This window comes from Sarcophilus harrisii, chromosome 6 (assembly GCF_902635505.1).
Source record: "Sarcophilus harrisii chromosome 6, mSarHar1.11, whole genome shotgun sequence".
Taxonomy (NCBI): Eukaryota; Metazoa; Chordata; class Mammalia; order Dasyuromorphia; family Dasyuridae; genus Sarcophilus; species Sarcophilus harrisii.
Window position 1 is genome coordinate 197,898,954 of NC_045431.1, and position 13,439 is coordinate 197,912,392.

At 41.5% G+C, this 13,439-nt stretch overlaps 1 protein-coding gene across 4 annotated transcripts in view; it reads left to right on the forward strand.

The window, feature by feature from the left end:
- Nucleotides 1–13,439, forward strand: part of PLEKHA7 (pleckstrin homology domain containing A7) — a 251,076-nt gene that overhangs the window by 34,560 nt on the left and 203,077 nt on the right. The window contains exon 1 of one of the 4 annotated variants that reach the window (XM_031942082.1): nucleotides 12,546–12,780. The exons of the other annotated variants lie outside the window; for them this stretch is intronic. Within the exon in view, the coding sequence (XP_031797942.1) occupies nucleotides 12,644–12,780 (137 nt within the window). The 5' untranslated portion in view covers nucleotides 12,546–12,643. Of the gene's footprint in view, nucleotides 1–12,545; nucleotides 12,781–13,439 lie in introns of those variants that run through there. 4 annotated transcript variants of the gene reach the window in all.

Below are 13,439 nucleotides of genomic sequence, written 5' to 3' on the forward strand. Positions count from 1 at the left end.
CAATTATGAAGTACCCACTAGGTGTTGGACATTAGGCTGTATCTCTTCAGCATCTCATGGTATGGTGTACCTGGGAAAAAACTCAGGAAAGTTGATAAAGCAGCCTGTGACCATTGCAGGTTCCACATGTGGATTAAAGGTTTATGGGAACTGTCAGTCCAGAGAGGTTAAGCCACTAAAACCAAGGTCATTCAGCAAGCTTCATTGTTGCCCAGGAATTCTCCTCTGACATGATTGAAATTCCTAGTGGAGAGCTCAGCCTGGTCTCTGCCCTCTCACTGACTCTTGCTTGCTTTGACTGCAGGTCTCAAGGTCTCTCCATGGAAAAATGCTCTGGCCCGAGTGACCCAGTGAATGGGGACAGTGTATGTCCCCAAGAGTGAAAGTGACTGGAGCTTCTGGGAGGGAACGGGCAGAAGTGAGCATTCTTCCTCTGTCCTTTCCTTCCCTTCTTGATCTTCATCTCTGGCTCAGATACTCGGCCTCCCCACTGGAAAAAAACAATATTTGGGGGACTTGAGGTAGTAAGGGAGCAAGAGAGATCTTAGACGTCCATGAGTTAGTGTCTCTTGGACACTAATCAGGTCTGGAATAACAACAATGACAATAGCAATAATTCACATGGTTCTTTAAGGTTTATATAAATCTCATCTGCTTCTCACAACCATCCTGGGAGGTATGTGCCATTATGATCATCTCCATTTTATAGATGTAGAAGCTGAGGCAGACAGTGGTTAATGTATTTTCCCGGGTCGCACAGCTAAATCTGACATCAGGTATATCAGATCTTCTTGTCTCCAAGGCCAGTGCTTCCTGGAAGGATGGTTGTGTGAGTTAAATGAAGTAATTGTGAAAAGCACTGGATGGTGTAGTTCCTGGCACATCGTAGGTGCTACATAAATGCTTATTCCTGTCCCTTTCTCTTCTCTCCCCCCACTTCCACACACTTCCACACCTGGAGGCTTTATCTATTTCCTAAATCACTGAAGATTCACTGAAGAGCCTAGGAGGTGTTTAGGCTAAAAAAGACACCTGGGTAGGAAAGGGTCATGTCTACAGGTATATAAAGGACAGTCTTGGGGCAGAGATAAAATATGTTTTGCTTGACTCTGGAGGACAGAATTATCAGTAACAGGAGGAAGATGTAAAGAGGCAGATTTTAGCCTAAATCCCAACCATCGGGGCTGTCTGAAACATGGACTGTCAGCCTTTCTCTTGACAAGAGCGAGTTTCCTGTCAGTGGAAGGCTTTGAGTAGAAAATAGTTGATTGGAGGACCTAGATTCAGATCCAACATGTGATGTTTGTGGCAGCTCAGGGTCACAGTGGCTAGAGCACCAGACCTGAAGTGAGGAAGAATTCCAATACGGCCCTAGACACTTCCTGACTGGGTGACTCTTAACTTCTCTTTGCCTGTTTAGTAATTTGCAAAATGAGGATAATAATAATAGCACCTACCTCACAGAGGGATCAAATAAGGTTATAACTGTAAAGTTCATAGAACAATACCTGGCACATAGTAAGCATTTTAGAAAAGTAATGATGATGATGATGCAAGTTTTTTTTTAAATTAGAGCTTTTTTTGTTCCCCCAAACCATATGCATGGATAATTTTTCAACATTAACCTTTGCAAAACCTTGTGTTCCAATTTTCCCTCCCCTTCTTCCACCCTCTCCCCTAGATGGCAAGTAATCCAATGTACCTTAAACAATGTAGAAATATATGATGCAAGTTGTTAAAAAGTGAAAGGTCTCTGAGTCTGGATTGAGTCGGTTTCTTCTTCTTTACATCTATGATCCTTTAATCCCATTTGTTAGGCAGAAATGTTATAGAGGAGCTTCCTGCTCATGTACAAGTCAAGAAGTATTCATCAAACATTACATGCCATTTGTTGCTTAGTCGTTTTTCGGTCATATCTAACTCTTCATGTCTTTCTTGGCAAAGACACTGGAGGGGTTTGTCATTTCTTTCTCCAGCTCATTTTACAGATGAGGAAACCAAGGCAAACAGTGTTAAGTGACTTGCTCAGAGTCACACAGCTCAAAAGTGTCTGAGGAGGGTCTTGAACTTGGGAAGATGAGGTTTCCTGACTCCAGGACTGGCACTCTATCCACTGCATCACCCAGCTGCCCTGCTATGTGCTGTGTTAAGCTCTCCATAACATTAGAAAACTTACATTCTAATGGGGGGAGGGAATACAGAAAAAGGAACCAAGAAAGTGTCCTTATGGGAACATGAAGAATTAGCAGTAGAACCTAGAGATGAATGAAGTGTACATGGCAAACCGGGGCACTTTCCTGAAAATGACAGCTGTGGAAGGAACTGACCAAGGAGAGGAAGGGGCTAGAGGGGCCACAGGAGGGGAATGATCTCGGGGGGACAAGGATGCTGAGGCAGGGGAGAGCAGGAAGTCCGGAGTCAGGAGAGGAAGGTGGACCTCTGCCGGACCTTCCTGATTATGTGACTCTCCCTTATGGCTAAGCTCTTCCTTTGAGTAGGAGAAGAGGGTGACCCCCGGAGCACCTAGAGATGGGTTGAGCTCCAAATTCCCGGAATTTGGGGTTAATTCTGCTGACTGCTGTCGGCTTAGTCATCTGGATTACTTATTAACCTCCCCATAGGGAGCTGCTTGTTGTGGCAGTTTAATTCAGGGAGCATGGAGTGACTTTGTTGGGTCCAGGCCCTTTGCTGCGGACATCAGCGGGGAGACAGGGACAAAAGGCAGGACTCCTGCCCTCAGAGGGCTTATGGTCCCGGGTGTGTGTGAGGGGGAGAGATAAGACATACTCACAGATAACTTGTTCCCAGTAGAGTGGGGTGAAGGCTATACTGAGTGCTGTTGAGGTTCAGAAGGTGAGACCCTTGTGGTTTGGGCGCAGAAGCTGGGGACGGCTTCATGGATGGAGCTCCTGGCAAACATTCGCAGTGCATTTTTCACTGACTAGCGATGGGGAGAAAGGGAGTTTCAGGAGATGCTAGCAAGACGTAGTTAATGCAGTTTACCTTTAGCAGTTTAGTTTTAGGGCAGGACTAGAAGATGAGTTGAGGTCAGAGATCTCAAACATTAGGTTAATTCCGGTTAATTAATGTCAGTTATTTGTCTTTAACCAGGAGAGGGAGAGGGAGAGACTCAGAGCAGTAGCTGATTTCAGGAAGGTGGGCTGAGGAGGGGCATGGTGCAGAATAACTAAGAGGGGACTAGAACTCTCCCCAGAATAAACCAGTTTTTTTTTTTTTTAAGAAGCTGTCTGTTTCCCCTCCAGCTTTCCTGGTGGGATTGGGCCCAGGCCCAGGCCAATCTTAGAGATTCGTGGCATTTCAGAGCTGAAAAGTCCTTAGATCTTCTATGAATCTATGTGGGATGTGGGATGGCCCTTCCACAGCCCCCCTACTCCAGGAGGGGTGGGGGCTCTTGGCTGACTCCGCTGCTCACCCCCCTTCACACCCTATAAAAGCCGCTCTTTCTTTCTGTCCCTCTGCTGCCTGTCATTTTCCTTCCTATGAGAAGTTCAGTTCAGAGGGCCTGCCATTGTTCCCTGGGGCCTCAATTATGCAGCTTACCAGCTCGGAGGGCTGCTGTCGGCCCAAGGCCCCAAGCCAAACATTTCAAACCTTGTTAGAGGTAGAAAAGGGGTGTGTTAAGGAGTTGGTACCCCCTTCTACAATCCAGATGCCTCCTTCTAGCCTGCTAACCCATGGGGAATAGCAATTTATTTTCACTAATTTGTTTAAAAACAAAAAGAAAGAAATTCTTATCCCAGGAGCTCAGAGACACCTGTCCTTCCTAAGTGGGGCTGAATCACTTCACTACACCTTGGTCTCCCTCCTGTACCTGGCCCTTTGACCTATCCAAAGGCCCCTTCCCCTAACCCTCTGTCATCCACAGGTCCTGCCTGCGGCCTCCCCTCCCCGCAGGACCTGCTTGGTACAGAGAGACCGTGAGTGGCATTTCTCTGGGCCATTGGTGAGGGGCAGAACCCCACATTCCAGCACCATGACGACAGCTTGCTTCCCGCTTACAGGTCTGTAGGCAGAGTATTTAGAGGGAGACAATGGGGCACTGTTGAAACGCCGCTGCTGTGCTATAGCAGAATGAATTTTAATTGAATTTTTTCACCCTGAAACTTAGAGCTGTGGTATTCATCTCCTCCTCATTTCCCTATTTTCCCACCTCCAAATTGAGAGCAAAATACTTAGGTTTCTTTCTCCTTCCATCCCCACCCACTTGTTTTTTCTTTCTTTCTTTCTTTCTTTCTTTCTTTCTTTCTTTCTTTCTTTCTTTCTTTCTTTCTTTCTTTCTTTCTATTCTATTCTATTCTATTCTAATGGTATTTTTGGAATAGATGGTGGGCCTTGGGATACTTAAGGCAGACAGGACCAGGGATTGTTATTTCACCAATATCATAATGCTTGGGTACAGAGGGCTGGAGTGGAGGGAAAGGTATTGACATCAGTATTGATGGGCACAGGTACTTGACACAGTACAGAAAACTGCTGATAATTCCTTATGGAGAACTGCCTATGAGATTAAGATGGTGACAGCCTGATGGATGAATTCTCCAAATTCTAAGATTTTTCTACAACTTGATTCCCAAGAGTTGTTGGTCTTAGTCTGGCTGTGTCTCTGTGGTTCTGGGATTTAAAAAAAAATATCCCCCCCTCGCTGTGCTTTTCAGGCATCATGCTCATAGTTTGAGGCTCAAGGCAAGTCAGGAGAAGAGTTAGAAGAATTAGAACAAAGGATTCTGAAAAGTGAAAATAGTCACTGAACCAACCAGAGAGAAGAACCTGGGGGCCCACACCGGGCCCCTGACCAGGAAGGGAGGGCCCGGATTGGGTGCAGCCAGGTGAGACCATATAGTCTGGAAATTGGAGGAACCAAATAAGCCAGAAAACTACACAGAATGGGAAGGAATTGAATTCTACCTAGCCCATGTGTCTGTCTCAGCAGCAGCTGGTAATGAGGACACTCTCGTTACGTTCTACCTTCTCCCACAAGCAGGGCCCAAAATATAATAAAATATTGGTTGTTTAGTCTTTGTGGGGCTGTGGAGCTAAAAAGACCTATGGGACACACACACACACACACACTCTTTGGACTCTGGGGGCTTTCCTGTCTGATACACTGGTACAGTTATTGCTAGTTTAAAATAATAGAACATCACTTAACCAGAGTAAGGAAATACTCTCACATGCCCAGAGTAAGAACAATTTGGAATTGAGGGGCAAAGGGAAGAACTTAATTGAAAGGGGGATGAGGAGCTGAGGGCTGCCAAGTCTAAGTAGGGAGCATCAGGCAAGCCACTTACTTTTATCTACCTCAATTTAGGAAGCCTTCGTAAAGGAAATGGAGTTTGGGAACCAATGGGAATTTGGAAAAGAATATGGGTGGATCCTATCTACAGAGCATGGACCTTTTCTTTCAGGATATAGTCTCTTCCTTGGTTTCTGTGATATTGCTCTCTCTGGGATCTCTTACCTATCCATCTCACTTTCTCAGTCTCTTTCTCTGGATCCTCACTTCTCTTCCATAGGCATGGATGACTCCTGGGATTTTCACTACCCTCTCCCTTGGTGAGTTCATCGTTTCCCACTAATTCCATGGTCATCTCTTCACAGATGAAACTTTATTCTCTTGCTTGAATCTTAGTCTATCATCACCAACTCACAAGTGGACATTTCCATCTGGGTTCCCTGTTGGCATCTCAAATACAACATATTCCGAACAGAACTCAATTTTTTTTAAATCTTCCTTTTTTTTCCCTTTTTTTCTTTTCAAAATATATGCATGGATAATTTTTCAACATTGATCTTTACAAAACCTTGTGTTCCAAATTTTTCCCTCTTCCCCTAGATGCAAGTAATCCAAAATGTTAAACATGTTAAAATATATGTTAAATGCAATAGAAGTATACATATTTATACAATAATCTTGCTGTGCAAGAAAAATCAGATCAAAAAGGAAAAAATGAGAAAGAAAACTAAATGCAAGCAAACAACAACAAAAAGAGTGAAAATGCTCTGTTGTTGTGAACCATGGCCCTCTCTCTGGGTGTAGATGGCTCTCTTCGTCACAAGATCTTTGGAAACGGCCTCAATCATCTCATAGTTGGAAAGACCCACATCCATCAGAATTGATCATCCTATAATCTTGTTGTTGCTGTGTACAATGATCTCCTGGCAGAACTCATTTTCTCTACTAAAGCTACTTCTCCAAACTTCTGTCTAGGTACGGAGATCGCTGTTTCTTCTCCATCTCCTCCTCAATCACTGTGGTTCATAACCTCAGAGACACATTTGATTCTTTTCTCTCTCCTCAGTCCACACATCTGGTAGATCTCTGGACCCTAGCTCTTATTTCTATGGTATCCAGGTTGAGTGTTGGGGATGGAGCAGGGGAGAAGAACAAGGAAAACATAATGAGCAGATCAATTCTAACTCTTTCAGTGGGGCTGACTATGGAATTTGGAGGCATCCTTTCAAGTACCTAGAGATTCTTTCCTCATCTTTTCCATCTTCAAGCACATCATCATGCTAAGGGGGTCTAGGCTCGGATATATATAGCCAATTATTTCTCTTCCTTTGAAGGAGCAGCTTCTATAAAAGCTACACATTGCTGCCACTTCTCTACTTTATTTCCCTCCTGACACCTTTGGTGTAGGATACCACTTGTGGGGCTTGGGAAGGTAGCATTTATCCAGAATTGTCTTCTGTAAGGTCTGCCTGCTTTAGCTGTGGGACATTGTCTTAAAGAGTATATTATCTTTCTCTTCACCACTCATAAGCTTAGAAAGAGGTAATAACTAAGGTTCAGGGAATTAAAACGATTTGTCCAAAATCGTGCAATTGTTGGCATTTGAACCTATCTCCCCTGACTTGAAAGCCATTGTTCTTTCTAAAGCATCACAGAAGAAATAATGTGGTTGCTTGTTTTTGATCAGGAAGGTAGGTATACAAAAGACAAGACAGTAGCAAACTGGATCCCTCCCCATATTATCTATATTTTGGTCCTTGGGCTTTGGCAAGCCCATTTTGCAGAGTTCTGTCTCTCTGTAAGAGGGCTGCTGGATCCTCCCAAATGTAAACAAATGCTGGAGGCCACTCGGTATCAGTTAGATCTTTGACTGTAACTAGTAGAGAAGATAGAGTGACTCACGCCTCAAGGACTAGTCCTTGGCCCTATTCTAGCCTGTGTTCTTGTCAAAGGCTTGGATAAAGTCACAGATAGAATGCTTATCAAACTTGCAGATGTTACAAAACTGGGACAAACTTTGGAAAACAGTCAGGATCCAAAAAACAAACCAACCCCTCAGTGGACTAGAGCTGTAGACTGAATATAATAAGGTCAACTTTAATGTAAACATTTTTAGAGATGTCTTTTGGATGCCTTTTGATTTTTTTTTTAATATCTGACTCTATCACTGTGAATAATACCTATCCTTTCTTCGAGGGTAGAAAGCATATACAGCATTTCTTACCAGTATCTCACCAATATATCTCTGTCATGAGAACGGAGATGTATTTTGTCACCCATCCTTTGGAATCAATATTAATATTGCATCTTATCCAGATTTTGATATAAAATGAAATTAAATAAAATCTTAAACTTGGATTTTAAAAAAAATATATCAGCTTTATTCTAAGGTAATTTGGGTGTAACTAGAAAGCAATCTGATAAAAAATCTGGTGGAAGGATTCCAGTGAACTGGAAGCTCAGTGTAAGACAATAGCCTTTCGAATGACATTGCGTCATTGGGAATGATGGTGGAGCTGGAGGTGATAACTTCACTGGCCTTTGTCAGTCAGATCACACCTGGAGTATTGTGTTTAGTATTTTGCTTATCACTGAGATATCTATTTGGGGATATTACATACCATAAATAAATATTCTCTTAGAGGAAGGCTTCTTAAACTTTTTGTCACTTGTGACCCTTTTTCACCCGAGAAATTTTTACATGACCCTGGGCATATAGCTGTATAAAATAGCTATATAAAATCAAACATTTATTGATGACGAATCATAATTTCTCAACCGCCACATATACTTTAGTAGTATAGTGTTTTTAAAGAGAAACTGACCACAAGCTGGAGAGTGACAAGGATCAGAAAGTCCAGAGAGAGCCATGTCATTTGAGAACCATGTGGAGGAATTGGAGATACATAGTATGGAGAAGAGAAGTCTTGGTCCTAATAAGATGGCTTAGAGTTTGCAGAACTCTCTTACACACATTAGCCTGTGTGATCATCACAGTAGCCTGATGAGGCAGTTGCTCTCCCTGTTTTACAAAAAAAGCACACCCAAGGATTAGATTTACGTTTCTTGGACCTACATGTCAGAGCCATGTGTGGAGGTTACCAGGAGGCAGATTTCAGCTGGATGTGAGGAAATTAAGAGCTATTAAGAAGTGGAAGGGGCTGCCTTGAGAAGGGCACATTTACTGAAGCTATTTTTTCCCCTTAACTATACATATTACCATGTCACTTAATAAACTCTAGTAGCTCCCTCTTGCCTCTAAAATCAAGTGTAAACTTTTCTGTTCAGCTTTTAAAGTCTTTCACAACTTTACTCCAATGCATCTTTCCAGCCTCATCATATATGATCCCCTCTCCTGTATTCTGCGATCTAATTAAACCATGGCCTTCTCTCCTCACACACAATACTTTCATATTCTATGTCTGCTCTTCTGCACTAACTGTTCTGTGCACTCCCTCCAAAATTTCCTAGAATCCCTCTCTTTATTCAAGATGGAGCTCTAGTACCATCTTCTACATGAGTTCTCTTTTGAACCTGATACCAACCCTCTTTCCTATCCCCTTTAATTGCTAGGGCCTTTCATCTTTAAAAAAAAAAAAAATCGTTTTTTTTTTTTTTCAATCAATAAAAATCCATCTTCTCTTTGTCCCTTCCATTCCACCCTCCCCAGCTCAGTTCACTTCACTCTACATCAGATTATAAAATTCCCAGAATTCTCTAAGGCTTTTTCTCTAGATTACTTTATATTGAACTGCTTCACATTTATCTATATTCCCTTTACATTTATCTTGTATATACGTGTACATCTTCTTGTCTCCCTATTACAGAATTGTTTCTTTTTAGGTAAGGACAGTGGTTCTCAAACTTTTGTTTTCAGTATCTTTATCCTATTAAAAATTATTGAGGATCTCTCCAAAGCATTTTTGTTTATCTGGGTTATATTTATAGACATTTACCATATTGGAAATAAAAACTATTTTTGAATTTGTAGATCCTCTAAAAGGGTTTCAGAGATCCCCAGGATTCTCTAGACCATACTTTGAGAACCACTGGGTAAGGATGATTTCATTTGTTGTATTGAGTGCCCACCTCACAGAATTGAGCAGCTGCTTAAAAATACTGTTATTTAATGAGTTTTCTTTTATTAGAAGTCTTTGAGTGAAGGCTTAATTGTGTAATATTATAAAAGGACTTTAATGTGGAATGGTAGAAAAAACTAGGGGTCAGAATATCCTCTCCTACTTACTTGTATGAGCAAATCACAACTCTGTAGGCCTTGGTTTTAACAACTGGGGGTTGAAATAAGACGAGTGAGTCAGATTAGATACTCTCGAGGGTCTCTTCCACTTTAAATCTATAATTCTATGATTCTTGATCAGACATGAGTTGGACTTCAATGGCCTCTGAGGTTTCCCCCCCAGCTCCAAGATCCTGTGCCCAAGTGGGAATGAACTCTGTTTTTTTTTCTGTCTTTCTAACTCATCAAAGCCAAGTTCTCAAAGACTGAAATGTGTGCGAGTACTTTGAAAAGTGTAAAGAACTTTGCTAAGTCTATGTTCTGTCTTAAACTCCAGGGAGGCAATGAGATATGTAGAGAAAGACTCAAGCTGCCTTGATATGAGAGAACTATGGTGTGGACGAAACACTGAAAACATTTGACTCTATCCCTTCCTCACTCTGTGACCTTGTAGATTCTCTGGGTTTCAGTTTTCTCCTCTGTGAAATAGGCTTAACCATTCTTATGATTAAGATATAATATTAGGAATTCTTAGGAAAAAAGAAACAGAGCTTACATTTGGAAATTCTGTCCTGTCATGCTTTATTGATAATAAAATTAATTTGCAGTGAAAGGATCGGTAGAGGAAGGAGAGATACAGATAGAGGAAGGAGAGACGCAAATAGAGGAAGGAGAGACGCAGATAGAGGAAGGAGAGGTACAGATAGAGGAAGGAGAGGTACAGATAGAGGAAGGAGAGATGCAGATAGAGGAAGGAGAGGTACAGATAGAGGAAGGAGAGGTACAGATAGAGGAAGGAGAGGTACAGATAGAGGAAGGAGAGACGCAGATAGAGGAAGGAGAGATGCAGATAGAGGAAGGAGAGGCACAGATAGAGGAAGGAGAGGTACAAATAGAGGAAGGAGAGGCACAGATAGAGGAAGGAGAGATACAAATAGAGGAAGGAGAGATACAAATAGAGGAAGGAGAGATACAGATAGAGGCTGATGACGGACATGGTCCTAGGCCCTTTGAGACTCAGCTTTGCCTTAGTCCTGGGAGTGGAACAACACCTTGAGCTTGGCTCAGAGATACAGGCTGGTTGAAATGGGGCCATAAAAGTTGGAGCTGGCACCATTTCCTACTCTCTAGTAGACAAAAGGAGCTGGCACTCTTTGTAAAGGCATCTGTCTGAAGTGGAATTCCTGCACGTGTGTGAACACGCCAATCACGGGCAAATTAGAACAGACTTTAAGCTGTGAACTCTGAGACAGTCTTTGCCTTTCTTTGTATCTCAGAGTTCTGTACAGTGCCTGGCACATAATAGGCACTTAATAAACCTTTGTAGACTTGAGTTGACCTTTTAGTTTGGTACCTTATGGCCAGCCGCTAGATGAATCCAGCAACCACCTTTGGCTATTTCCATTGATGTTTCTGCTTTTTCTCTCCACATAACTCAGCTGGGAGGCAGGGTATTTGGGGCTGGGGAGAGTGAGCTGGGTCAACTTGCATCAGTCATCCTGTATGTGCATGTATTCATGCACAGAAACTTTTGTTGAGCATTTACTATTTGTGTATTTTGCTTATCACTGAGATGTCTATTCAGGGATATTACATACCACAAATAAATATTCTTTTAGAGCAGGGCTTCTTAAATTTTTTATCACTTGTGACCCATTTTCACAAGAGAAATTTTTATATGACCCTGGGCATATAGCTATATAAAATCAAACATTTACTGATAACGAATCATAATTTCTCAACCACCATTTTCAGTTATAAGACCCCATATGGCTTCAGGAACCACAGTTTGGGATCTAAAGTGTAGGATAAACTGAAGTAAAGAACAGCTCCACATAAAGTACTTGAGGAAGATTTGAGTAGGAAAAGAACTCTGAATTTGGAGTTAGTTGAGCCAGATTTGAATCCTGGCCACTCACATGACCTTAGAAAAAGCAACCAGCATCTCCGGGCCCCAGTTTCTTTGCCTGTAAAATAAGGCTGTTCTTCCATAACTCCTAGGTTTCTTTCACCACTAAATCTATAAACAGCCTAGGAATATTTTCACCTGGAGTGGGGTAAGAAAATTTCATGGAGATGGTGGTACTTGAGCTTTGAAGAAAGAGGATTTTTTTTTTTAAGTTCTTAGAAAACCGTTTTAAAATGAATAAGCATTTGTTTTCTCCTTTCCCTGTCAATTCAGAAAGAAAGAGAAAGAAAATCCTTGTAAAAATATGCATAGTCAAGCAAAACAAAATCCCACACTGGCCACGTGTAAATGACAGGTAGAGGAGATAAGCAAGGGATTCCAGGTGTGGAAATTGGCTTAGAACTAGGTGACATGTGAATTTGGAGACCGGTTAGTAACCTGATTCAGCTGGAACTTGGAGTCTGAAAATGAGGATGAAAATGTAGATTGGAGCAGAGCTGTGAGGAGTCTTAAATGGTGAAATCAAGGAGCAAATGAAGATTTTTTAAATCAGGAAAGTAACTTGGTTATGATTATGATTGGCTTTGTGTAATATTAAATATCTGTACAAATAGCCAAAACTACTTGGTGACTACACATATAAATAAATTTCAGTGCATAATATCACTTTTTCAAGAGTAATTCCTACTGTTTCCATATTTGCCCATTCATGTTATTTTTTTCCTCATATGATCAGTTATTGTGTAATTCATTTTCTTAGTTTTGCTTTGTATTAATCTACAAAAAATTTTTTTCCAACTTTATTTTGCACTTTTTATTATTTTGTTTAAAAGCTAATTCAGCCTATTTCCTATGCCTCACACTTATAGATCTTAATTGCTTCATAGCATCCCACTACACTAATGTGCCACAGACTCTTTAACCATTCCCATATTACTGGACATTTTAGGACATTTTGCTCTGTGTGCGTGTGCTTGCAGTAACATACAGTGCTTCTGTGAAATTCTCTGGAGATAATTTTTTTTCATTTGTTGATAAGTTTTGTTTTGACCTAGCAATCCCTTAGACAAACTGTTCCCACCAGAGCACGTTCCCTGAAAAGAGCTTATTTTTCATTTGTTAACAAGAGGGAAGGTTGTGTCCTTTAGTTTAGAAAACTGGGTGCCCACATTGTTATCTTCAGCCAAAGTTTGACTGTCTCTCAATGTCAACTTTATTTACATAGTTGCAGTTGTTTCATATAATGCTTTTTGAGTTCTCCTTTCTTCACTGGGGATCACTTCAAGTCAGGAAGATCATTTTGGGAGCTGGGAGAAGGATGGATTGGAAACTGGAAAGGCTGCATGCCCACAGACCCATTAGGAGGTTTTCAATGATCAGGTGAGGAGTGATGAGGATCTAAACTAGGCAATTTTTGCTGTGTGAATGGAAAGGAAGGGCTGTGGAAAATGAATAGGATTTAGCAACAATTTGGATATTTGTGAAGAAAGACAGATAGAGAATAGAAGATTGAGAGCTTTCATTGGGTCACTGAGAGGATGGTATTACCCTCAACAGAAATAGGAAATTAGGAAAAAATAGGAGGGAAGACAGAAAATTTAGTTGAATATATGGTGAGTTTGAGGTGCTGGAGGAGACATCTAGAAGGCAAGTGAGATGCAAAACAGTGTGGGATAAAGGAGGTGATGGCATTTGATGCATTGTGAATACAGCGTGGTACCATGTCAACCATTACTAGAACAGATTTCCAATTCAGCAAATTTCTATTAAATATCCTTTGTGTGTGAGACACGGTGCTTATGCCAAAATAAATGGGAAATAGTTTCTAGAGGGTCCCTACTCTCAAGGATCTCGAGAATTAGTGGGGCAGACATTGACTAAAACAGAAGGCATAAATACCATGGTGTGTGTTGTGAAAAGTCCATGCTGCTTTGGGAACATAAAACACTGCTGGTTGGGAGCAAGTGATGACAAACTAGGAAAGGCTTCCTGGAGAAGGTGGCCCTTGCTCAGAGCTTTAAAAGATAGTATTCAATAGG